The following is a 26,633-nucleotide window of genomic DNA, read 5'->3' as shown; positions in this document are numbered from 1 at the left end:
TCAGGCTGGGCATGGATACACTTCTCAGTTCTGGCTATGCAATGCTGCAATGCACTTGATCTCTCATAAAACTATACCTTTCTCAAGCAAATGGAACCAAGGCTCATGTCTATTAAGAGGTTCACATGTGGCAGGTGTGTGACGATATCTCTCAAGGAGAATTGTGGTTGTTAGCCTCTAAGTCATGTCTTACTCTTCGCAACCCCATGGACCACAGCAGGCCAGACGCCCCCCCTATCCTCCACTGTCTCCAGGAGTTTGCCCAAATTCATGTTCATTGCGTCAATGACACTATCTAACCATCTTATCCTCTGCCATCCCCTTCTTCTTTTGCTTTCTGTCTTTCCCAACATCAGGGTCTTCTCCAAGAAGTCCTCCCTTCTCATTTGGCAGCCAAATTATTTCAGCTTCAGTTTCAACATCTGTCCTTCAAAGAACATTCAAGGAGAGTATTGCGCCCCAAAATTCAAAGATGAACACTGCAAATAGCAAAGTATCCATGATTAGTGTGTGTGTGTGTGTGTGTGTGTGTGTGTGTGTGTGTGTGAGATAGATATAGTGAAATAGACCTTGAGGGGCTAGAGTGCTGAAATGGTTTTGTACTGATTCAGTGGTGATTTGAAAGGAGTGATGAGAATATATATGCTTTGAGATATCTAAGAAGAATGTCCCGCTCTTACCAGTTGAGTAGGACTAGGTTTGAGAACATTATCACTAACCCAAGGGAAATTGGTGGAGAAGCTGATATTCAGGTAAAGTAGTTACAAATTATGTAATTCACAGGAAAGGCACCTGATCTGCCTTATAAGAAACCCCAGGTTTGCTTTAGCATAGCAATATCTGTAACCTGTAATGCTCAGGGCTTTTTTTGTCGTAGAACGCTCAGAACGGAGTTCCGGCACCTTTTTTGAATGGAACCTTGTAGGGTAGGCAAGGAGGGTTGTATGACATGTGTAAGTTCTGGCACCTTTTTCTTTTACAAAAAAAGCACTGGTAATGCTGATATGAAACATGAGTCAAGGAAAACACACACACATTGAAGTGAAAACTGACAGCCAGACACAAGAGTGTTAATGCCTTAAATTGTCCAGGGAGGCATTGTATTACGTGCTTCCACCCAGCGGGCTTTATGAGGGATTAATTGAAAGAGGAAAAAGTAAAACAGAGAACACTAAACTACTGAGACAGTTAAATTTTACAAAACCTAGGTCGTCAAACGTATCGAGAGAAGACTTTGCCCATAATTACATCAACCAGATTTTTTGCTGCAAAAATACCAAGGATCACCAGATGGTAACAATGTGTTAATGTTTACAGATAGTCCTCAACTTACAAACATAACTGGAACCAGGATTCCTGTTGACAAACCAGATGGTTGTTAGGTGAGTCACATCAGTTAAGTGGGTATAGGGTAACCGTTGGCCTCCAGAAGATGTGGATGCTCCATCACTGGAGGCTTCCAAGAAGAAGCTGGACATCCTTTTGTCCAAAATGGTATAGGATCTCCTGCTAGAGCAGGGGGCTGGACTTGAAGACCTCCCAGGTCTCTTCCAATTCTGTTATTCTGTCCAATCCCTCAAATGCATTTGAGGTGCTACAGACTTGTCTTATCTCACATGGAAGGCAACGTGTGAATAATCAACACATGGGGGGGAAAGTCACTTTCTGTTCATTTCCATATCTCTGTATTGGAGGTGGAAATCCTTGGGATGCGGGGGTGAATAATTGATAAAAACCCCACCTCAAATTGTTCCTTTCTCTATTGGGTTCCACCAGGGCTTCACAAGTTAAGAACACAGCCCTAAAACTGAGCAATGAGAGAAGCTAAGTGTATCATCAGAAAATATAATTGGGAAAATCTAGTTCAGAATAATGAGAAGGAAGGACTCACTGGAGAAGAACCTCATGCTGGGAAAGATGGAGGGCAAGAGAAGAAGGGGACGACAGAGAATGAGGTGGCTGGATGGAGTCACTGAAGCAGTAGGCGGGAGCCTAAATGGACTCCAGAAGAAGGTAGAGGACAGGAAGGCCTGGAGGAACATTGTCCATGGGGTCGCGATGGGTCGGACACGACTTCGCATCTAACAACAACAAAGTTCAGAATAACATTGATGGTTGAACTTACAGGTCAAGGACATCCAGGCTTGTTTATTTTAAGGGTATTTTTTTATGAATTATAGCAGATGCCCTAAACCAAACATGTCAAACACAAGGCCCGGGGGCCGAATCCAGCTCGCGAAGTGGTTTCATGCGGCCCGTGAAGCCATCCTGGAAACAGTGAAGGAATGGTCCCCACTGCCTTGGCCCTGGCCCAGAGACCCTCCTCCTGCCAGAGACCCTCAGATCTGTCCCACTCCTGCCCAGGCCCCCATAGGCACCCTTGATGCAAATGATGTAGAGCTGGCCACGCCCACCCAGTAGGCCATACACACTCTAGCCACGCCCACCCAGTAGGCCACGCCCACCCTGGCCACACCCACCCGGCCCCTTGAGGGCAACCGCAATGCTGATGCGGCCCTCAGTGAAATTGAGTTTGACAGCCCTGCCCTAAACTGCATACGTTTAGAAGAATACTAAACAAGTTTTCCTGAGTCTTGGTGTCATTCTGTGAAACCAAAAAGGGAAATGATAATCATCACCAGAATATGATGGTTCCTTTTAAGTGTATCATGCCCCCCAAATATCCTAAACATAGGTGTCTGACAGTTATGCTGTAAAGTTCAGTTTCTGCTGCTTTAAAACCAGCAAACTAATGATTATTTTTTTAAAAAAGTTTAAGAAGAGACATGCTGTTGCTTTGAATTGATAAGCTCCTTTCTCCCAGAAAACATCGAAAGAAAATGTATCTTTCCGGTAAAATGCGCTAAAGTATCGACCCTACATTTGCCCATTTAAAGAACTGAACACCAAAGATATTTCAGCACTTGTAAAAAAAAAAAAAAAAGGAAAGCGAAAACAGCTTACGAGGCTGTGGAATCACATCATTACCCCCCCTCCGAATGAGAGTTTGATTTTTTTAGTTAGTGCCATAAGTAGAATCAAAATGACTACATGAGATGTTATTGTTACTGCGTTGACTACAATTGAAACTGAAAACGAGCTACAAGTATTTCCCACCATTTGCAAAGCAGTGTAATTTTAGCTTAATCGTTGTATCCTAGCTTGGCTGCCTTGAGGGATACGAAAGTGCGTAGCAATTTACAGTGAGGATTTTGGCGCATGGGGAGGGCACAAGAAGGAGGTAGAAAGGTGGGAGAGCATGGCAAGAGTACGGCCCTTCCTAGCCCAATTTCTAACATATTAATAAGTACCATGACCTAGTTGCAAAGATTTATTTGATGAATTAGCGGTAAAAGGAAACCAGCCCACCCAAGAACACAGTGGCTAGAAACCATCAAGCCAGCAAGAGCATAGAAAAACTCAAAGAAAGAGGGCAAGATGCAAAGATGTGGAGAGACTTGGCCCATAGAATTTTCAAGAGTCAGATGTGACTGAATGGATAACGTTGTCTTCATTTAATGATCCTGCAGCTAGGCCAAGGGGTCAGCAACCTGAAACAGTGAAAGAGCCACTCGGAACCGGTTCCCTCACAAAAGGAAAAACTGGGAGCCACAAAAAAATGTGTGCACATGCGCCTACATGCGCGCATGCGCAGAACAGGGTTTGACTGAAGAGTTGGAGCCAAGGCGAGATATGCACCTACCCTGCATATTTGAATTGATTGGTTGAACTTTTTTAGTCCCACTTTTTTTTTTTTGGACTGCACATGGCAGAGGATTGGGAGCCGCAGGAGACGGCTGAAAGAGCCGCATGCGGCTCTGGAGCCGCGGGTTGCAGACCTGTGAGCTGCTAGGCAATGCTTTGACTCATTAGACACTTTCCTTAATTTGTCCCACTTCAAAGTTGTAAGGACAGAGGCAGCAGAGCCCTCAATTAAGCAGAATGGGGGCATAGTCATCAAGATGTAGTTGTTGTTATTATTATTATTATTATTATTATTATTATTATTATTATTATTATTGCATCCTTTCCCACTACCTTAAGAACCAGTGTAGCAAGTTTTAATATCAATTTAAACGTACAACGGGACCTAGACTTATATACCGCTTCACAGTGCTTTGCAGCCCTCTCTGAGCAATTTACAGAGTCAGCCTATTGCCCCCAAAACAATCTGGGTCCTCATTTGACCGACTTTGGAAGGATGGAAGGCTGAGTCAACCTTGAGCCGGTGTCAGGATCGAACTCCTGGCAGTGAGCAGTGAATTAGCCTGCAATACTGCATTCTAACCACTGTGCCACCATGGCTCCTATCAAGGCTTTTTTAAACAAAAACAAAAATGTTTTAGTTGCTTTTCAGCAATACCTAGCTTGGTGGCACACTGATGAATGATAACTTATCTGTCCAGGTGGGTGGGTGGGCCTCACTACCTCTGAAAAACTGGGTTTTGAGGTGGTTACAGTAATATTTGATACTACCATGGTAGGTAAGTGGATGGTAAGTGGATGGAAAATAATCAAGGAGAGAAACAACCTAGAAATAAGGAGAAATTTCTTGGCAGTGAGAACAATTAATCCATGGAATGGCTTCCCTGCAGAGGTTTGTTTTTTTAAAAAAAAAAATCCCATTTATATCCCGCCCTTCTCCGAAGACTCAGGGCGGCTTACAATTTAAGCACAAACCAATGTGCCTAGCAGTAGCCTTCATTCTATGTATATGCCTGCTTATTAGGGCTTTCACACACACCCCAAGCGGCATTATTACAAAGTCAGCTTAATTGCCCCCAACAATCTGGGTCCTCATTTTACCTACCTGGGAAGGATGGAAGGCTGAGTCAACCTTGAGCCTGGTGGGACTCGAACCTGCACTAATTGCAGGCAGCTGGTGTTACTTAAGGAGGCATTAGCCCACGGCTCCACCAAGGCTCTTCTTTAGTGGGTACTCCATCCCTGAAATGGTATAGGGTCTCCTGCTTGCACAGGGGGTTGGACTAGAAGACCTCTAAGGTCCCTTCCAGCTCTGCTATTCTGTAAAACATCTTTGAGGGAGAAGACTGAGAAAGTACTACAAGTGGGAGTGGAGGATTTGATCCTAAATGAAGCAAAATGAGGGTCAGGGTGTTTTCCACATCAGCAAGAAGGATCCATCCATCATCTAAATGAGACTCCTGTCAATCCTGGCTTGAGTTGAACGCTTGCCCAGATGCCTTTGCAGCTAAACACCGCTCACTTTGCAAGCGCGGTTTTCCCTATTTTAATCTTCCACATTACCCCAGGGCTACAAATCACAGACACCACTGCCAACAATGTTAATTGGTTAGCTGTTGCGCTTGAAATTATGCATTTGCTAGAACAATATGCCACAATGATGGGGTGAAATATCGTAATGGTGGCCCTGTTTCCAAGGAATCCACATCCAGCCAATTTTTTTTTTTTAATGAATAAAATGTGAGGTTTGCCGGTCTCACAGAAATGAACCTTATCAGCTCACAACTCATGTTTCTGACGAGGTTGGACTGGCACACAGCTTCAATTGAGCGTGGATGTACGCCCCGCAGATCCAGCATTTATTTTGTGGCTTTCTGAGACTCCTTAAAGTGAACGGACCAAACATTTTAGCCCCATTCTTTTTTTTTTCTTTTTTTTTTCTTTTGCATTTTGTCAATAGGCAAAATGTGTTATTTAAATGTGGAATCCTTTGCGGCAACGTTCCACAACCTTCCCATCCAGCCTCGGAGGGTGGGAAGGGGGAAAGAGGAGATGTTGTTGTGGGAGAGGCAGATGCTGTGTTCACACAAATGAGGGGCACGAGTGCCTGTGATGTTCATGTGAGTGCCCACAACACTTGCACCAGTGGGACCTTGAGCACCAGTGAACTCATATGAGTGAGGCCCTGAGTGCCTGAGATCCTCGCACGAATGAGGCGACAAGCCCCCACAACGCTCGAGCAAGTAAGACCCCAAGACCCCCGCAGTACTCTCGTGAGTGGGGCTGTGCATGCACCCCACGGGTTGGGGACCCCTGCTTTACAAGATGTCAATAGAAGAGCATATTTGTAGCTCAGGCTTGAAATGAGAGGTCCTTGGTGCTCTCTGAGCTTGGTGATTTTCTTGCAGATGTTTCATTATCAAACTTGCGTACAGTCACTCATGCGCTCGTGACCTCTCGGTTAGACTACTGCAACGCTCTCTACATGGGGCTGCCCTTGAGGACCACTTGGAGGCTCCAACTGGTGCAGAATGCAGCCGCGAGAGTTGTGTGGGGGGGGGTCTCCCGATACTCCCATGTTACACCTCTGCTCCGTGAGCTGCATTGGCTTCCAGTTGCCTTCCGGGTGAGATTCAAGGTGCTGGTAATGGCCTACAAAGCCCTAGATGGCATGGGTCCGGAGTACCTAAGGGAGCACCTGCGGCTGGCATCAACTTCCCTCTGCCCAGTGCGCTCCCACAGAGAGGGCCTCCTCAGGGTGCCACCAGTCAGAGAATGCCGACTGGTGGCCCCCAGGGGGAGGGCGTTCTCTGTGGGTGCGCCTGATCTGTGGAACCGTTTACCGGTTGAGCTCCGGATGGCTCCCGACCTTCGCTCCTTCCGACGTGATCTAAAACCCTATTTGTTTGAACAAGCTGGCCTGTTCTGATGGGTTTGGGTTTTAATTACTGTTTTTAAGTAATTTATTTATTGTATTTGGGCATTATGGTTTAATCTGTTCTTAATTTTTGTATTTTTGTATTTTGGTATTTATTGCCCTGTTCACCGCCCTGAGTCCTTCGGGAGAAGGGTGGTATACAAATTAAATTAAATAAATAAAATCAATCAATAAATAAACTAGGTAGCATCATCAGTGCAAGCGAGTGTGGAGTTGCTGTCTGTTTATCTGCAGTAGATTATCCTAACCAGGGTTGTCCTGCCAGTCTGATTTTCTCCTTGCTCGGGTCTTGATTAGATCATTGTTGTCTACTTGACTGTTTGTCTGGTATCAATCCCTGATTATCTGGTGTTGGTGATTGGAGTGGATGCGTAGAACCGATAGATTCTTTTCTGTTGAGTTCTTTAAGCCGGGTGGGTGTATAGTCCTTAATGTTCCAAAAAAAGTTGGCAGTAGCCCTATCATTTGAAATAGTGCAGTGCTGATAGAGAAAAATTAAGACTAGGAGAGACATGATAGCAGGATTCCAGCATCTGAGGGGCTTCCACAAAGTAAAACGGGTCAGCTTAATCTCCAAAGCAGCAGAAGGCAAGACAAGAAACAATGTATGGAAACTAATCAAGGAGAGAAGCAACCTGGGATTAAGGAGAAACTTTTTTAACAGTGAGAACAATTAACCAATGGTATAGCTTGCCTGCAGAAGCTGTGGGGAGGTTTTTAAGGATAGTCACTTGTCTGGAATAGTATAGGATCTCCTACTTCAGCAGGGGGTTGAACTAGAAGACCTCCAAGGTCCCTTCCAACTGTATTCTGATTGATTGACCTACAGCTATCTTAAGAGTCTTAAAGAACTATTTACTAAATATTTTATATTCCTCGTTTTTAACCAGTAGAAGAGTAACAGGCAGAGAAGCATGAGTCATCAGTCCAAGACCCTCTTAGTCCATCATTTTCTCTTTACAATTAACAACCAACGTTTCTGCGACCTGAAACATCTCCATCATTTTATCCTCCGAAACTGGTGTTTGGAGACTTGCTGACCTCAACCTACAGTTAACTTCAGGGTCAAAAATATTTTTATTTTATTTTTTTCCCCATTGAAATTTATCTAATCCTGTTTTACAGTCTTCTAAATTAGCGGCTATTTGTTAACTCGTCTCCTGAGTTATTCCTGTAGTTTAACCTATAGATCTGAAAAGTGGGTGTCTCAGTGTGAATGCACATGTCCCTGTACACAATGCAATGGAGGGGGGGGCAAATGTTAAGTAATCTGGAATTACAGGTGTAGGAGCGTATGTGCCTTGCTAAACTTAGAAAGCTCTGTTGGGTGTGAATCTTCTAATTTGTTCAACTCCGCACGATCGATTCAACCTGTCTTGCCTTCTATTTTCGTGGGCAACGCACGCAGAACAAGCTGGCTTGTATACTTAGAAACGGGACACCTTTTTTTTTTAAGTTCCCCCCTTCCCGAGATTTAGATCTCCTGTAAAAACAATTGGAATACATGGGTTTTGTGCACCAAAAAACCCCCTCAAAGTAGCAGGGAATGACATTATTAACAATCAGAAGTTGGCTTGCGACCGTTCTTTTAATGTCCATTCAAAGACACAGCAGCACTGGGGAAAAAAAAATGACTTATGCCCAGAACTGAATAGAACAGGGGTCTCAAACTCAATTTCATTGAGGGCCGCATCAGCATTGTGGTTGCCCTCAGGGGGCCGTGTGGGTGTGGCCTACTGGGTGGGCGTGGCTAGAGTGCGTATGGCCTACTGGGTGGGCGTGGCCAGCTCTGCATCCTTCGCATCAAGGGTGCCTATGGGGGCCTGGGCAGGAGTGGGACAGATCTGAGGGTCTCTGGCAGAAGGAGGGTCTCTGAGCCAGGGCCATGGCAGTGGGTGCCGTTCCCTCACTGTTTCCAGAATGGCTTCGCGGGCCGCATGAAACCACTTCGCGGCCCGGATCTGGCTCCCGGGCCTTGTGTTTGACATGTCTGGAATAGAATAACAGAGTTGGAAGGGACCTTGGAGGTCATCTAGTCCAACCCCCTGCTCAGGCAGGAAACCCTATACCATTTCAGACAAATGGCTGTCCAATCCCTTCTTAAAAACTTCCAGTTCTGGAGGCAAGTTGTTCCACTGTTTAATTGTTCTCACTCAGGAAATTTCTCCTTAGTTCTATCTAGGTTGATTCTCTCTTTGGTCAATTTCCATCCATTGCTTCTTGTCCTACCTTCAGGCGGTTTGGAGAATAGCTTGTCTCCCTCTTCTTTGTGGCAACCCCTGAGATATTGGAAGACTGCTATCATGTCACCTTCGCTTCATTAAACTCGACGCACCCAATTCCAGCCAGCGTTCTTTATATGTTTTAAACATCCAGTCCCCTGATCATCTTTGTTGCTCTTCTCTGGTGTTCTCACAACTGTCGCATCATCTTTGTTGCTCTTCTCTGGTGTTCTCACAACTGTCGCAGCATCCCATGGACATGTGATCAGAATTCAGGCATGTGGCAAGCACTATGTTTTTGCAACAATTGCACCATTCCATGGCATGTGATTGCTAATTGCAACCATTCCCAACCAACTTCCAGCAAGCAAAGTCAGTGGAGAAAACGGGATTCCTTAATGGCCTCATGACTCAACAACTGAACAGATTGAACAATTCAGTGATTAATTTAACAACTGTAGCAAAAAAAAAAGTTGCAAAAAAAACACCCAGATGCAACTCATTTGATAACCAGCTTGCTTAGCAACAGAAATTCTGGTCCCCATTATAGTCATAAGTCAAGGACTATTTCTATGTGGATGTGTCCATTTTAGTTCTTCTGTTTTCCATTTTCCTCACTGCAAATGCAGTTTGATCTGTTTCTACGTCAGCATGCAAATCCCAACAAAACGTGTTCATATAAATATTGTTTCTAATATATGTGCTCTTTCATACGCGTCTTGCAATCTATACTTCTTCATTTTTTCCCCGTATATGAATTTTGGGCGCATTTTCTCTATGTTTAGTACCTGTTTCACTCTGCATAAATTTTAGAGGCATTAGATCTGTCAGCTAGGATTTTGTAAATTCATTCTCTTTCTAGTAAGCGTAGCTGTGATTCCATTTCAGAAATGAAATTGTACTTAGAAAATCCCAGTGGATTTGCGAGCAAAGTTGAGATTGCTCAAAAAAGTGTACAGGGTCAAAATTTCTACAGTAGCCAACCCGAAGAGCTGAAAATGTGTTTACTATTATTGTGAAAGTTTATTGATTAGTGCAAACGAAAACAGGTTGGTGTACACAATTTTAAAACTGTTCTTCAGTTGCTGAAGTCGGCAGTTTCCAGCATTTTTATCCAAGTAGAGATTGGACAATCATTTGTCCGGAATGATATAGGGTCTCTTGCTTGAGCAGGGGGTTGGACTAGAAGACCTCCAAGGTCCCTTCCAACTCTGTTAATTCTTTTATTCAGTACTAGAAGGAAGACTAAACGAGGGTGAGAAAATTCTGGTGGGATGGAGATGAGATCTTTAGAAACGGGGGGGGAATGAGACGTTTAAAGGCAAAGGGAATCTATGAAATTGTCTTTGGCTGTGAAGGAAGGTATAACAACACATGGTGAATAGAAGGAAGGCATGGTGAATAGTGTTGGAATGAACTGGATTTAGATAGACAGGTAATCATTGCCTTACAACCATAACGGAATCCGCCTTCTATGGCTGTAAGTAAATGACAACGGTAAAGCAGTTCCCCATGGGATTGACCCATTTTTATGACGCGTTTTTTGCAGCAGTCATTAAGCATATCATAAGGTAAAAGGTAAAGGTTCCCCCGCACACGCGTGCTAGTCGTTTCCGACTCTAGGGGCCGGTGCTCATCTCTGTTTCAAAGCTGAAGAGCCAGCGCTCGTCCGAGGACATCTCCGTGGTCATGTGGCCGGCATGACTAGATGCCAAAGGCGCACGGAACGCTGTTACCTTCCCACCGTAGTGGTCCCTATTTTTCTACTTGCATTTTTACGTGCTTTCGAACTGCTAGGTTGGCAGAAGCTGGGACGAGTAACAGGCGCTCACTCTGTTATGCGGCACACGGGATTCGACCCGCCAAACTGCCGACCTTCTGATCAACAAGCTCAGCGTCCTAACCCACTGAGCATCCTGGTTGTTAAATGAACCTGTTGTTTGGCATGGGGCACATTTGTCAAACATGTGGGTTTTGGTATTGTTGTTGTTAGTTGCAAAGTCATGTCTGACCCATCACGACCCCATGGACAACGTTCCTCCAGGCCTTCCTGTCCTCTACCATCTTCTGGAGCCCATTCAAGCTCACGCCTCCTGCTTCAGTGACTCCATCCAGCCACCTCATTCTCTGTCGTCCCCTTCTTCTCTTGAACTCCATCTTTCCCAGCATTAGGCTCTTCTCCAGTGAGTCCTTCCTTCTCATTAGGTGGCCAAAGGATTTGAGTTTCAGCTTCAGGATCTGGTCTTCTAAAGAGCAGTCAGGGTTGATCTCCTCTAGGACCGACCGGTTTGATCGCCTTGCAGTCCAAGGGACTCGCAGGAGTCTTCTCCAGCACCACAGTTCAAAGCCTGTTGTCTTTGGGGGGAATCCATTGTAACTTCAAAACGGTCACTAAGCAACTGCTGATAAATCAAGAACTAGCTGGATTTCCTTTCCTTCTTCTTAATTCCTGCTTAATTTCTTTAATGATTTTTATTCCTTTTCTGCGCCTTGCATAATGGTGTCGTCTTTCAAAGTAACACGATGGGAGTGAGCGGGTATTAAGAAGGGTGAAAGCAAACAAATAAGAATTGTCCATGTAACGTATTTCAATTGATTGAATGGACTAATACGTGAATGGCCTCTTACTGAGCACAGATAAAATTTAGAACTATCAACAGGGGTAGGCAACCTCGGCTCTTTTATGACTCATGGACTTCAACTCCCAGAACCTTTTAGAGACTGAGTGCCCAAAGGTAAAAGGTAAAGCTTCCCCCGCGCATGTGTGCTAGTCGTTTCCGACTCTAGGGGCCGGTGCTCATCTCCATTTCAAAGCCGAAGAGCCAGCGCTTGTCCGAGGACGTCTCCATGGTCATGTGGCCGGCATAACTAGATGCCAAAGGCGCACGGAACGCTGTTACCTTCCCACCGTAGTGGTCCCTATTTTTCTACTGGCATTTTTACGTGCTTTTGAACTGCTAGGTTGGCAGAAGCTGAGACGAGTAACAGGTGCTCACTCTGCTACGCGGCACTCGGGATTCGACCCACCAAACTGCCAACCTTCTGATCGACAAGCTCAGCGTCCTAACCCAAACTGCAACCCAAAACCCACTTATGTATCATCGGGTGCTGGGTGGGCATGGCCCATTGGGTGGGTGTGGCCTATTGGGTGGCTGTGGCTGTGGTGGTAATGGCAGACTGGGTGGGACTAAAAGGTTCAATCAATCAATTCCAACTTTGCAAGATCTTTTTTTCTTTCCGTGAGAAGTTGAAATTGATTGATTGATTAAACCTTTTTTTGCACACGGCGGCAGAGGCCTAAAGCGAAAAGGCTTTATAAAACTCAGCTGAAGGCCTAGGACTGGGGCAATGGCACGCATGCCCACAGAGAGGACTCTGCGTGCCACCTGTGGCACGCGTGCCATAGGTTCGCCGCCACGGGACTAGACATACCCAATTATTGCAACCACTCTTCACATATTTTACTATTCTTCATACGTTTTACTATTTTTGCAATTTGATTGCCATTCATTCAATTTAAATAAATAAGAGAATCTCAGTATAATTGTTTTGTAGTGTTCATTCGCTAATATATTTGAGGACATCCATTGTTGTTGTTTTTTTTGCACCCCTTCTGTTTCCAAACAGAACTTGGCCAGCCTTGTAAACAAGATACTGAACTAAAGCAGGTTTGAGTCTCCAAGATATTGCTGTAAATACAAACCCTTGCAGCCGGATTCAGCATTGCCAGTAGAGGAGGATTCTGGGATATGTAGTTTAACAGCATGCAGGCAGCAAATTCCTTTCCCTTGAGCCAGGAGGATGTTCATTTATTGGGAAAAATAAGCAGTCCCAATACTTTTGGGGTGCAGTTTTATTCTGCTTCTGCAGTAATCTTTGGCTCCTAGCCATTAGCTCTCGCCAGTAGTGACAATACCTATTTATTTAACATGGAGGAGAACAGCTTGAGATTTTGAGCCTGCTAAGACGTCGTGTTCTTTTGTCATGCTACGGCTACCTGTGCTGGATATTTTGTGACCCAGTTGGAATCACTTAGGGCTAAAATTGTCATAATCCTCTCAAGCAAGACTAGCCATGGATGAATTCTTTCTGGCAGGTTTATCTAGCCGAGGTGGAATCAGGGGAAGGAAGAGGAAAGCGGTGACATGACAGCTGTTTCAACAACTTAGGGGGGGGGGGAAAGACACAGAGGCTGATGGCTAGCTTAACGGAAAGAAAATGTAGTTGTAGATGACACTGCTTATTTTTCCCCCTCCACCCAAAAGAGGGGGTTAAAAAAAAACCCACTTCATGTGGCCGGCATAATTAGACGCCAAAGGCGCACGGAACGCTGTTACCTTCCAACCGTGGTGGTCCCCTATTTTTCTACTTGCATTTTTATGTGCTTTCGAACTGCTAGGTTGGCAGAAGCTGGGACGAGTAACAGGCGCTCACTCTGTTACGCAGCACTCGGGATTCGACCCGCCAAACTGCCGACCTTCTGATCGACAAGCTCAGCGTCCTAACCCACTGAGCCACCACACATACAAAAACAAAAAATCTCTAAAGATCAGGACTTTGAGCTGGCTTGGATGTTACAAGAGAAATGTGATTTTAAGCCTCTGAGGACTTTAGGAAGTACAAGGGCACCCACGGTGGAACGTAGTCACCGAGATATTAAATCTTCTGTATAAAGAGCACACGCAAAGTATAAACCTAGAGTATTCAATTGTTGAACTTCACAGTGCTTGTTTGGCAACAAAACTGCCTTTCTTTCATCCATCGAATTCTCTCCAATGGACAGAGCTACAGTGCTCAGCAGACTAAGATAGCGGTTTCAAACGAAGCTTGCCCTCTTATGGAAAGTGCAACATGGGTTAATGTAGGCAGGTGGTGCATTTAATATATAGTTTATATCTAATATGAAGCTAACTTCATGCAAATAAACAGTAATCCCAGATCAACACTTGGATGTGGGCATTAAATGCATACAAACAAAAAATTCTCTAAAGATCAGGACTTTGAGCAGGCTTGGATGTTGTTTTCCCTGAGTATCGTCCAAAGATGTGACAGTTCAGATCCTGTACTTGCAATCCAATGGTCTTCCCTTTGTGGTTCACATCTTGTATTTGCAATCCAATGGTCTTCCACTTGTGGTTCACATCCTGTATTTGCAATCCAATGGTCTTCCCTTTGTGGTTCAGATCCTGTAATTGCAATCCAATTGTCTTCCATTTGTGGTTCAGATCCTGTACTTGCAATCCAATCCACACCCTCCATTTGTGTTCCAATACTTTGTTGCTATTATATTTTCACTATTTGTTGTATTATATGTATTATATTTTCATTATTGTTGTAAGTCACCAAGAGCATGCCCCATGGCGAGATAGGCAAGGAATAAAATTTAACAAGCAAATTACAGATAAATAATAAATTTTCTCCTTTGGCAAAGCAACCCCCAGGGCAAACATCACAAAAATGTTGTGGCCCTTCAAAAGAGGCTTAAACATCTGGTGTGAGATTGATCATTTCTCTATATGTCGTCTTAGAAGGCAAGCCAGAATGACATGCGCTTATTTCAATCTCTGTGTGATAGGTGAAGCCAGATCTTCACTTTTGACTTATCAGATGTGTAGTCGAGCTACTGAAGTGTTGTTCGATAAGTTGTAATTAAAAGAAGCTGCAGGTTTATGCAATGTGTGAATGCAGTCTCTAGGCCCAATGTACTGAAACTGCATTCACCAGCAAAGTTAGGCTGTGGGGAAAATAAGAGGTGGAAGGTGCAAATGAATGAATGAATATCATAGGGTTACACTTGGGGAGGGGCACTGAATCCCCCTTGAAATTGGATTATTTTTTCTTTTTTTTCTTTTTTCCACCCAGGTCTGTCCTTGCCATCTTCAGTCTTCGAGTTTGGTTTTTGTGTTTTGTGTTTTTTTTTTGTAAGCCACCCAAAATTGCTGGAAGATGGGCAGCCTATAAAAATGACCGAACCACCCCCACCACCACAGCAATTTTTATTATTCATACTTGTGTGGGTGTTCGGTATATTGTGTTACTCAAGCCTACCCGATTTGGTTCGTTCAAGATCCTGTGCATTCCGTGATCCTTCCAGACTGGGTTGATTCATTGCAAGGTTAAACATGTTGTGTGCACGTAGGAAAGAAGTAGGAATATACTGTATAAGTAGGAAGTCATGAGATGGCAGACTTGTTCTATCAGATGGCAGACTTGTTCTCTTTTTCTCTCAGCATAGTTTGGTAAGGAGAAGGAATAAAAGTGATTTTTGTTTGTTTCCCCTAAGAGAAGGCTAATGAGCAACAATAAATGTTGTTTTCATGGTAATTGGATAATAGCCATTGATGTGCAAGCCAAACATGGTGAGTTTATTGTTTTCTATTGTCTGATTGTTGGAATGGTGAAGCGTCAAATTGGATGATACAATGGACAACGTTAGTTTTAAAGCCTTCCTGACGGATTTTCTGAGGCTTTAAAATTTCTCTTTACTTACATTAATCTCTTCAAGCACCCACTGGTTGCCTTAAAAACCAAAGCTGAGTCTGTTTTTGACAAGGTCTCAAGTCACTTGGGCTTCTGTTTTGATTTTAGCTATTTTATTAGCACTATTGATGGTTTGTTTTTGTTTTTTTCATGTTCAGTTTCCACTGAGTGTGTGTGTGTGTGTGTGTGTGTGTGTGCGTGCGCATGCGCATGCAGCTGAAGAAAAGCATGGAATCAAATACTTCCCCTCAAACCTGAATATTTAGCGTTCGCATATCTATTTTTAACGATCACTTGGACCATTTGCAAAGTTTGACTGTGTAGCTTGAGAGTTCTTCTTTCAATCACTTCAGCAAAGGATCCATTTTAAATCTCTTAAACTGAGTATACCAGGGATTTTTAACATGCCCCTTCTGTATTCATTACACATTTCAACATGCAGCTAGCTACAAATACTGTTTGGCAAAACCTCTTTTTCCAAACACAGATGCTCATTTGTTGCTAAGAAATTGTTGTTGTTTTTTTTTGGGGGGAGGGAGTTCATTCATCTCATAAAGGATGAGATAAAAAGAGACAGTCTGTATTCCCCCCCCCCCCCGTCCTCCATAATTTTACCGTTAGCTCTGACAGTAATAAAAATTACATTTTTCTCCTGCTTGGATATTAATTAAGAAGTGAAAAGTAGGAAGCCACAGTATGGAGTCCTTGGCGTTCTCTGAGCTTCGGTTGTTTCCTTGCAGACATTTTTTTTAACCGACTAGCTAACAGCATCAATGCTAGTGATGTTTGTTCCCCTGTTTATATACAGTAGCTATCCTATATATAGTTAACCCTGGAAGTAGTTTACTGTATATCAACAGGAAGTAAACCCCACACTCACTCACGCTGATGAGGTTCCCTAGCTGGGTAATGAAATGTCTGCAAGCAAACAGCCAAGCTTAGAAGGCACCATTTCAACCCTTTCCAGCTGCTAATGTCAGGACCCACCTCAATCCACATCTTAGGAAATAAGAACTCTTGGATGCAAGTTTAGTCCAAAAGGAAAATGTTTACTAGGATGGAATCGATTGTGGCAATACAAGACGGAATCTAACAAAGTTACATTTCAATCCTATATAAAGCATTCCCATTTCAGCCCGCTCCCCTCATCCATTTGGTCAGATGTCAGGCCCTTCCATGGGAAAGGGAACTCTCCTTGGTTTTATGGTTATTGCTTCCTTTTTTGTTGTAAATGAAGATGCAATCCAATCTGTCACTCCCCCTCCCTCCCCCAGTTCAAATGTTCCCTGTTGTTTGAAGATGCCTAAAGTCTATCCTCTCCCCCCCCCCCGCCTTCGGAGAGATGGCAGAATCCCCAGAATAAGCACATTGTTCTACCTATACATTTATGAAATGTGATATAAATGGATTCTGACAGCTAATATGTTTACAGTAGTAGCCAAAATTGTGGAAACCTTTTGGGAAAAGCATCCACTAGAAATGCCACCTTTGGTTAAGTTTCCACCAATTTTTCTTCTAATTTCTTTATAACTGTAGCCTTTTTCGCTTAATAATACTATTCTACATCACTTTCTGGGCAACCAGTCAACTCTTTGCACCATTGCTTTAATTGTATTACATTTTACAAGCTTGCTAAATGAAAGAACGCAAAAAAAAACCCCAACAAACTTGATAGCGATCACATAGCACACTGACAAATGTCCTTCCTCTCAGCTTCAATACACAACATCAGTAACTGGATCCTACTGCGATCTGATTGGCTCATTGCCAAAACAAGATGACACCCAATTGGCTCTCCAAACACTTGTGCTCATTGGCTACAATCGGATGAAGGAAAGCTACCTGATATCAACCTGGCCAAACTGTGCTTCCTTTTTCTGGTTATTTGGCTATAACTTTTTCATAGAATACAGTACAGATAATTGAACAAACTTTGTTGCCTTACATTCGTGATTAAATTATCTTTCCATTGATATATATTTTTTATGGTACTACTCCAAAAAAGAAAAAAAAGTGGTGTTATTAGCCATCAAACCTCAAAAATCCACTTTTCCAAAAAGGTTTCCACAATTTTGGCCACTGCTGTATGTATATTGTCTTTTGTTGGAAGCCACAGTGTTGTTCCTTAGAAAGTAATTTGATGTTGATAGCAGGGCTGTAAGATCTGGAGTGGAAAGACCAGAAAGCCACTAGCAAACGATCCAAAACTGGCTTTGCTACCATCTCTTGAACATCTGGATGTTTGCCACCCAGATTTGGTAACCTAACTTCATTAGATAACCTCTTTCTTCTGGCCTCTGGCACTAGATCGTTCCTGAACAAATTGCAATGCACTGATCCCAATACAGATCCAGTCATATTTCTACCCAGGGTTTTCGGTGACCCTACACACACCTACAATTTCTGGCATCTTCTACCCATCAATCTAACCATGTCGCCTGTATATCCAGCGTTAAACAACATTTTCAGATTTTACAAGACCCAATGGAACTGATCATTAATATCTGGAGTAACTAGATTTCTTTCAATTTCTCAAAATTGGTCTCTTGGCAACTTCCCATTCCTGATGTGGCCAAAGTTTCTGCCAAAAAAAAAACAACATGCACATTTCTGAATTAGGGAAGAGAGTTCAACGTGACTTTAATCATCAATCTTTATCATTAAGAGATTTCCCCATATTTTTTAATAGAATCACATAGACTGATAAGGCTGGAAGGGATCTTGGGGATCTTGTACTCCAACCCATTGCCCAAAGCTGGAGTATTTATACTATCCTGGGCAAATGGTTGTCCTATCTTTTCTTGAAAATGTTGAACGGTAGAAATTTAAGATTAGGGTTATAGGCAACAGGATAACAGAGTTGGAAGGGGCCTTGGAGGTCATCTACTCCAATTGTCTGCATGAGCAGGAATCCCTATACAAATTCAGACAAATGGTTGTCCTATCTCTTCTTAAAAGCCTCCAGTGAGAGGGGAGGGCTGGTTTGCTGAAGGCAACTGCTTGAAAAGCTCCTGTTTCTTGGTTCATGTCTTGTTCTATTTGTTTTTGTAGCAATAAATTTGGCAGGTGTAATTCCAGCCTCTTGCCTTCTTGTAAAAGGGGTTGTCCCTGCCTTTTCTGCAGGGCCGGTAGCAGGCTGGTACAGAACAGTGTGTGAGTTCCGGCACCTTTTTCTTTTACAAAAAAAGCAGTGCATATGATAATGCCTTAACCAAGAAAGGCATTGATGTAGATGAGTAATGCCTTTAGCTAATCATGTGGAAATGGTTCATCCAAGGAAACGATAGGGGGGGAAAATTGTCTGTTTGCATAGAGATAAATTTTGTCTTCCTGCCGCATTCCACATGCTTTCTGGGAGCTGAGAAGGACTACGAAGGTGAAGAAGATGAAGCTTCATTTTCTTCCCTTTGTGACAAGGGAATCATGTTGCTTTGAGGGAGCTTTGAAAATTAAAAATACCTCTCACCATGCGGCCCCCAGGAACAAAAGCTCCAACAGATCACAGCTTTAAATTTTATTGGGATAGTAAAAACAGAAAGTCATTCACTTCTGTCCCAGAATGTGATGCACTTCTGCAGAACTTGGGTTTGGCTAGTCTAAAGAAAAGAAGAAATAGGGGAGACATGAGAGCAGTGTTCCAGTATTTGAGGTGCTGCCACAATGAGGAGGGGAGTCAAATTATTCTCCAAAGCACCAGATGGAAGGACGAGAAACAACGGTTGGAAACTGATTAAAGAGAGAAGCAACCTGGAATTAAGGAGAAACTTCCTGACAGTGAGGACAATCAACCAGTGGAACAGAAGTTGCCTCCAGAAATTGTGGGCACTCCATCAGTGGATTTGTTTAAGAAGGGACTGGACAGTCACTTGTGTGAGATGATATACTGTAGATTCTCCTGCTTGAGCAGGGGGCTGGACTAGAAGACCTCCAAGGTCCCTTCCATCTCTATTCTATTCAAAAGTTTTCCTAAGGCAGAATCCCTAAAGTTGCATCATTAGTTCTCAGAAGGCTACAGAATATCTCACGTTAGCCTTCCTTGAAATCCCTGCACAGCTTGGTCTAACAAATTGGAACAGAATATAAACTTTGGTTCTTTATTAACAATCCCAAATTTGTCAATGCTCACCCGGGAACCTTTTTCTTTCATGGATTTTAATTGTCCAGGAAAATAGAGCGTTGTGCCTTGATTGCACAATGCAATCAATATGATTTCACCCTATACATCAGTCTAAATAAAATGTTGCTTTCGGATAAGCTCTTAATTATATTGTTGTTAATTCAGCGCACACGCTTTATGGCTTTTAAATGTCTTTTCAAACGACACTGTTAAAGCTGCCGAGCTTGACAATTGCTCAGCTTAAACAAAGTCAGAAAGTTTTAGGCTTAGGCATCTTCAGAAACTGCACGGCATAAGTTGGTTGTTTCTCAGTGGTGTGTAAAAGCCGAAGTGTTTTGAATTAATTTCCCCTTGCAGCCATTCTTCCCAAAGGCAAAATGTACGGGGCCACCTTTTGTGACAATTTATGTACAAGCTATACACTGGCTTGGATTAAAAGTATTGCATACTTTGCTACTGACTTTGAGAACAGGACTTTAGGAACTACAAGGGCACCCACGGTGGAACGTACGTAGTCACCGAGATAGCAAATCTTCTGTATAAAGAGCACACGCAAAGTATAAATCTAGAGTATTCAGTTGTTGAACTTCACAGTGCTTCTTTGGCAACAAAGCTGCCATTCTTTCATCCATCGAATTCTCTCCAGTGGACAGAGCTACAGTGCTCAGCAGACAAAGAGAGCGGTTTCAAACCAAGCTTACTCTCTTATGGAAAGTGCAACATGGGTTGATGTAGGCAGGTAGTCCATTTAATGTATAGTTCGGACCTATTATTTACTACTACAAACTCCTCTTCTTGTAACATGGATCCAGGAAAGAAAAAAAAAAGATCCAGCCTAGAACTAAGGAGATATTTCAGTAATTTCCACTACCACATGGTAAGTACCTGGATGGTTAATGGATGGAAACTAATCAAGGGGACAAGCAACATGGAACTAACGGAGCTGGAAGGGACCTTGGAGGTCTTCTAGTCCAACCCCCTGCTCAGGCAGGAAACCCTATGCCATTTCAGACAATTGGTTGTCCAGTCTCTTCTTAAAAAATCCCAGTGTTGGAGCATTCACCACTTCTGGAGGCAGGCTGTTCCACTGGTTAATTGTTCTAACAGTCAGGAAATTTCTCTTTAGTTCTAGGTTGCTTCTCTCCTTGGTTAGTTTCCATCCGTTGCTTCTTGTCCTGCCTTCAGGTGCTCTGGAGAATAGCTTGACTCCCTCTTTTTTGTGGCAACCACTGAGATACTGTAACCCTGCTATCATGTCACCCCTAGCTCCTTGAGCCTGGTTGTTTTCTTGCAGACATTTCATTACCCAAACTAGGTGCAACTGACGATATTGCATAGTTAGGGTCATGAAACATCTGCAAGAAAAGAGCCAAGCTCAGAGGGCCCCAGGGACCTCTTATTTCAACCCTGAACTACAAATATTCTCCTTTATTGGCTATCAGTTCTAGGCTGTAAACATCCAATTGACCATTAAAGGTAAAGGTAAAGTTTCCCCCACACATGCGTGCTAGTCATTTCCAACTCTAGGGGCCGGTGCTCATCTCCGTTTCAAAGCCAAAGAGCCAGCGCTTGTCCGAGGATGTCTCTGTGGTCATGTGGCCGGCATGACTAAATGCCAAAGGCGCACGGAACGCTGTTACCTTCCCACCAGAGCGGTCCCTATTTTTTTACTTGCATTTTTACGTGCTTTCAAACTGCTAGGTTGGCAGAAGCAGGGACGAGTAACAGGCGCTCACTCTGTTACGCGGCACTCAGGATTCGACCCACCAAACTGCCGACCTTCTGATCGACAAGCTCAGCGTCCTAACCCACTGAGCCACACTGTGTCCCAATTGACCATTAGATGGAAGCAAAACCTTAACCTTTTGTGTAACTGGAATTTGCAGAATTTCTGTAGCTGACGTTTCCCAGCCTGAATTCATTCACAGCTTTTGGAGTCTATCTGGTTAAGAAGAATTGTGGATTTTGCATGCACGGGGAGATGACCAGCTCAAATAAAATAGACTATTTTCACATGCATTTTAATGTCCGTGTTTATATAGTTTTCTATAAAGCATTTTGTAGTCGGCTATGAACATGCTGAGCTGTAATTTGTGTTTGGGCTAACTTAACGTGATGATTAACTTGTTGAAATAAGCAGGGCAAGGCAGTCGTAATTAAGTAATGTACTGTATTTTCAGTTATGATAACACATGTACGTGTACAGAGAGAAACACACACACTTGGTGGAGCAGTGGGCTAATGCCTCCTTAAGTAACTCCAGCTGCCTGCAATTAGTGCAGGTTCGCATCCCACCAGGCTCAAGGTTGACTCAGCCTTCCATCCTTCCAAGGTAGGTAAAATGAGGACCCAGATTGTTGGGGGCAATAAGCTGACTTTGTAATAATGCCGCTTGGGGGTGGTCCGAAAGCCCTAATAAGCAGGCATATACATAGAATGAAGGCTACTGCTAAGCTTGTAAGCCGCCCTGAGTCTTCGGAGAAGGGCGGGATATAAATGGAATTAAAATAAAATAAATAAAAATAAATAAATAAAAATAATAAGCAGGCATATACATAGAATGAAGGCTATTGCTAAGCACATTGATTTCTGCTTCTTAGATTGTAAGCCGCCCTGAGTCTTCGGAGAAGGGGCGGGATATAAATGGGATTAAAAAAAAACTTGAACAAACTGTATTTTTTTTTAAATCAGTTTCTGATATTTTACTAATGTTGTCCCCTCTCTTCACTTTCTCCTTTGTTTCCATGCTTTCCTTGGTACAGCTCACCATTTAGGAATTGAATTCATGGGTAAGCTTCTCTTTTCCTTTTATATTTTGTATATCGGATTTGTTTGTTGCACTGAGCAAACTGTTTTCCCTGGGGGAGCTCAAATAGCGGGGTGGGGGAGGAGTTCCCTGGGAATCTTCCCTAATTATGCTGCTAGAACAATGGTAAAGGTAAAAGGTAAAGGTTCCCCCGCACATGTGTGCTAGTCGTTTCCAACTCTAGGGGCCGGTGCTCATCTCCGCTTCAAAGCCGAAGAGCCAGCGCTTGTCCGAGGACGTCTCCGTGGTCATGTGGCCGGCATGACTAGATGCCAAAGGCGCACGGAACGCTGTTACCTTCCCACCGGAGTGGTCCCTATTTTTCTACTTGCCTTTTTACGTGCTTTCGAACTGCTAGGTTGGCAGAAGCTGGGACAAGTAACAGGCGCTCACTCTGTTACGCGGCACTCGGGATTTGACCCGCCAAACTGCCGACCTAATGATCGATAAGCTCAGCATCCTAACCCACTGAGCCACAATGGCTGTGCAATAAATAGGATGCCTTAATTGACCAACCCTGATCCACACAGCTTTGTTTTCAGCTGGTGACCAGATTGTGCTTCTCAATCCTTTAACTACAAACATACATTGGCCGTAATTTTGAAGATTGTTTATGTTTTATTTCATTGGTTTTTTTGATCCCCAGAGTGAAGCTAAAATGGCGTAGTGTTGAAACAGAGGAAGGGTGAAAAAGAAACTCAAGATTTCTCCATCATAATTCTCTCTGATATAACAAGAAGAGAGATAAAGCTTCAGGCTTTCAAGATTCTGCTATTGTATCTTCTAATGGTAGAGTTCCAGTGGGTCGTGGGGTTTGTTTCTTGACCTGGCCTGTCTTGAAAGGTTGGTCTCAGTCTTGAAACCCTGACCATTTTTCTCTCTCTCTTTCTTATACCTAAGAGAATCAAAGCGGGGCAAATTTCAACCTTTTTCTCAGCCCTTCCTTTCTTTCAGAGCTAAGTTAATGTTTACATACCTGCTCTTGCATTCCTTCTTCAAGATTGTAGATTGGATTGGATTGTGTTGGGTTAGGTTGGGTTGCATTGCATTGGCTTGGGTTGGGTTGAGTTCAATTGGGTTGGATTGGACTAGATTGGATTGAATGGGTTTGGTTGGATTGAGGTGAGTTGGGTTGGGTAAGATTGGATTGGATTGGATTGGATTGGATTAGATTGGAGTGAGTTGGGCTGGGCTGGGCTGGGCTGGGCTGGGCTGGACTAAGTTGAGCTGAGTTGGATTGGATTGGATTGGATTGGATTGGACTGGTTTGGATTTGGACTGGACATATTTTAGACAGGTTTGCTGTTGAGTGGCCAGATTTCCATTTTCTTTATTCATCTTGTAATTTTTATTTTACTTATTTTGTAAACTTCCCAGGTTGTTTTGGAGTTGTGTGTCTATAAATGAATGAATGAATGAATGAATGAATGAATGAATGAATGAATGAATGAATGAATGTCACCTCCATAGTTCTTGGCAAAGGTGGTTTAAAAAGAATGCAGACAGCTCAAAATGTTACGCATCAGAAAGAAACATCAACTTTGCAACTAAGTCCTCCAGAGGTTTAGTGTGTGTGTTTTTTTGAAATTCCAGCAGGGCTACATGATCAGAGAATATAGGGCTTCCTTTTGTGATGAATTCAGCTGTAAAAAAATATCCAGAAGCAAAAGTTAGAAAACAGTTGAACAAAAGTCTTCTTTTTCAAGAGAAGTCAAAGGACACAACCCAAAAACATGATTTCTCTTATATGGAAGTTGTTCTTCAAAGCCACTAGTATCTTCACCATCTGCAGTGCCCACAGATGGTATTGTAGGCACAAGCTGCTAGTGGTAGTAGTGAGGAACAGACACCTAGACTGCTAATGTTATTTGTAGGACTAGTTTGATAGCTGTAACACTCAGAAGAATGCTTTGTTTTTGCATTCTACAGAAGATTTTTTTTAAAGAAAAAAAATTCCCACTGAAACTTTGGAAACAAGATGTTAAGGCAAGCAACACATTAGTGGGTGATTCATTTTGAAAGTGATTCATACAAATTGCTCTATCAAAACCAGGTCTGCAAATAATAGATGGTTTTCATATCACATCCATTTTTGGTCATATAAAAAAGGATATTGAGACTCTAAAAAGAGTGCAGAGAACAGGAACAAAGATGATTAGGGAGCTGGAGGCTAAATCGTGCGACGAACGTTAGCTGGAATTGGGTATGTCTCGTTTAATGAAGAGAAGGACTAGGGGGCACATGATAGCAGTGTTCCAGTATCTCAGGGGTTGCCCCAAAGAAGAGGGAGTCAAGCTATTCTCCAAACTCCCTGCATCAAGATGAGAAGCAATGGATGGAAACTAATCAAGGAGAGAAGCAACCTAGAACTAACCCAAATGTGTTTTTTCATGAAGCAACTGGACTTTTTTTGTTTTTATCTTTGAAGACATTTCACTTCTCATCCAAGAAGCTTCTTCAGCTCTGACTAGATGGTAGGGAATGGAAAGATTTGTACTCCTTGCAGACAGCTAGTCATTTGCAGGCCACTCTTTCAAAGATAGCAAAGTCCACATTTTGTACAGAAAGGACTGCTGGCTTGAAAGAGGGGTCAAAGAGGCCATCTATGTCAAAACTGAACAGAGGGAGAGGGATACGCCATCATCTATCTCCAGTCTACAACACAGTCTTTTTAACGGTTCAAAGAAGGCTCCACACCCATTTGTACCACTCAGGCTGACCCTGATGACACAGATAAACCTCCAAGTGGCCTCAATATCTCTCTAAAAGAATGCATATGACCAGCTGTCTGCAAGGAATAATAATCCTTCCATTCCCCACCATCCAGTCAGGGCTGAAGAAGCTTCCTGGATGAGAAGTGAAATGCCTTCAAAGAAAAACAAGAAAGTCCAGTTCCTCCTGAAAAAAGCATATTTGTGACAGCCATGACCTGGATGACTGAGAATCTCCATAGACATAAACCCAGAATTTATTCTTCTTCTTCTTGTTTCCAAGAAATTCCCAAGGGACCTGCAATGAATTAGCATGAAATCTTAAAGTAAGCAGTGTTGTACTAAAACTGTCACACTCTTCTTCTTCTTCTTCTTCTTCTTCTTCTTCTTCTTCTTCTTCTTCTTCTTCTTCTTCTTCTTCTTCTTCTTCTTCTTCTTCTTCTCCTCCTCCTCCTCCTCCTCTAACATCATCATCATCATCATCATCATCATCATCATCATCTTCATCATCATCATCATCATCATCATCATCATCATAGCTTTTTCTTCTTTTTATTTCTTTTTCTTTTTTATTTCTTCTTTCTTTTTCTTTTTCTTTCTTCTTCTTCTTCATTTCCTCCCCCTCCTTCTTCATCAACATCATTGTTTCTTTCTTCTTCTTCTTCTTCTTCTTCTTCTTCTTCTTCTTCTTCTTCTTCTTCTTCTTCTTCTTCTTCTTCTTCTTCTTCTTCTTCTGCTTCTTCTGCTTCTTCTGCTTCTGCTTCTTCTGCTTCTTCTGCCATATCCATTATCAGACGTTGGCGATCATGTTGGCAGTCCTGTTTTTATCAGCAGCTACACACAAAAAGTGCTGCTGAGTTTTGTCCAAACCAGTCCCTAGAACTAAGGAGAAATTTCCTAATAGTCATAAAAATTAATCAGTGGAGCAGCTTGCCTCCAGAAGCTATGGGTGCTCCATCATTGGTAGTTTTTAAGAAGAAATGAGACTCTCCATTTTTCTGAAATGGTATATCTCCTGTTTAGTCAGGGGTTTGGACTAGAAGACCTCCAAGATCCCTTCCAATTCTGTTATTCTGTTCTGTTCTTTACTGATCAGCATAGCTTCAGCTGCTTGTCTGGTTCTTACCTGATGATCTCAGTGTGCACAACACGTGTGGAGAAGCCATTAGTTGCAAAGTATCTGGTTCAACACATTTGTTTCAGCAGATTTCCTGGGCACTGAGGCAGATGTTCACATGAGGCTACAAAGCAAAATACTCGTTGTCAATATAAGAACAAGCCAAGGCACTGAGCAAGCAGTCTTTATTTAGGAATACCGATTAATTCACAGGACAGAGCCAGGAATATTTGCTCCAGTCAGGAGGTTGATCTGAGATTGTTAACCGAGATACCACAGCAACAGAACGGGAGTCTTCAACACCACACGCGCCAGGGGAAGAAAAAAAATTGCAATGTGAATTACTGGCATGGGGAAATCTAATCAGCATGAGAAGAAATAGCAAGGAACTTTAAAACAGGTTGTCAATGCAAGGCGTTACAAGGAGCATGTTAAATGAAATGGATTCTGAAATAGTTGTTTGTTTTTTTCCCCAGCATAGGAAAAAGGAAGGGTACATCTGAAGCGAGGGAGGGGGAAAAAGGCATTTGGTTCAGA

The 26,633-nt window shown here is 42.9% G+C and overlaps 1 protein-coding gene across 1 annotated transcript in view; it reads left to right on the top strand.

Annotated features, from left to right (window-relative positions):
* NRG3 (neuregulin 3) overlaps window positions 1–26,633 on the top strand; it is a gene marked incomplete at its 5' end in the record, with an annotated part of 542,787 nt that overhangs the window by 445,015 nt on the left and 71,139 nt on the right. Inside the window, one exon of the mRNA XM_083364204.1 lies at window positions 22,225–22,251. Coding sequence (XP_083220330.1) covers window positions 22,225–22,251 — 27 coding nt within the window. The remainder of the gene's footprint in view (window positions 1–22,224; window positions 22,252–26,633) is intronic.

This window comes from Vipera ursinii, assembly GCF_947247035.1.
Source record: "Vipera ursinii genome assembly, chromosome: 5".
In the NCBI taxonomy this organism is placed as follows: domain Eukaryota; kingdom Metazoa; phylum Chordata; class Lepidosauria; order Squamata; family Viperidae; genus Vipera; species Vipera ursinii.
The sequence above is the reverse complement of the archived record's forward strand: the minus strand, read 5'-3'. Positions and strand labels throughout refer to the sequence as shown.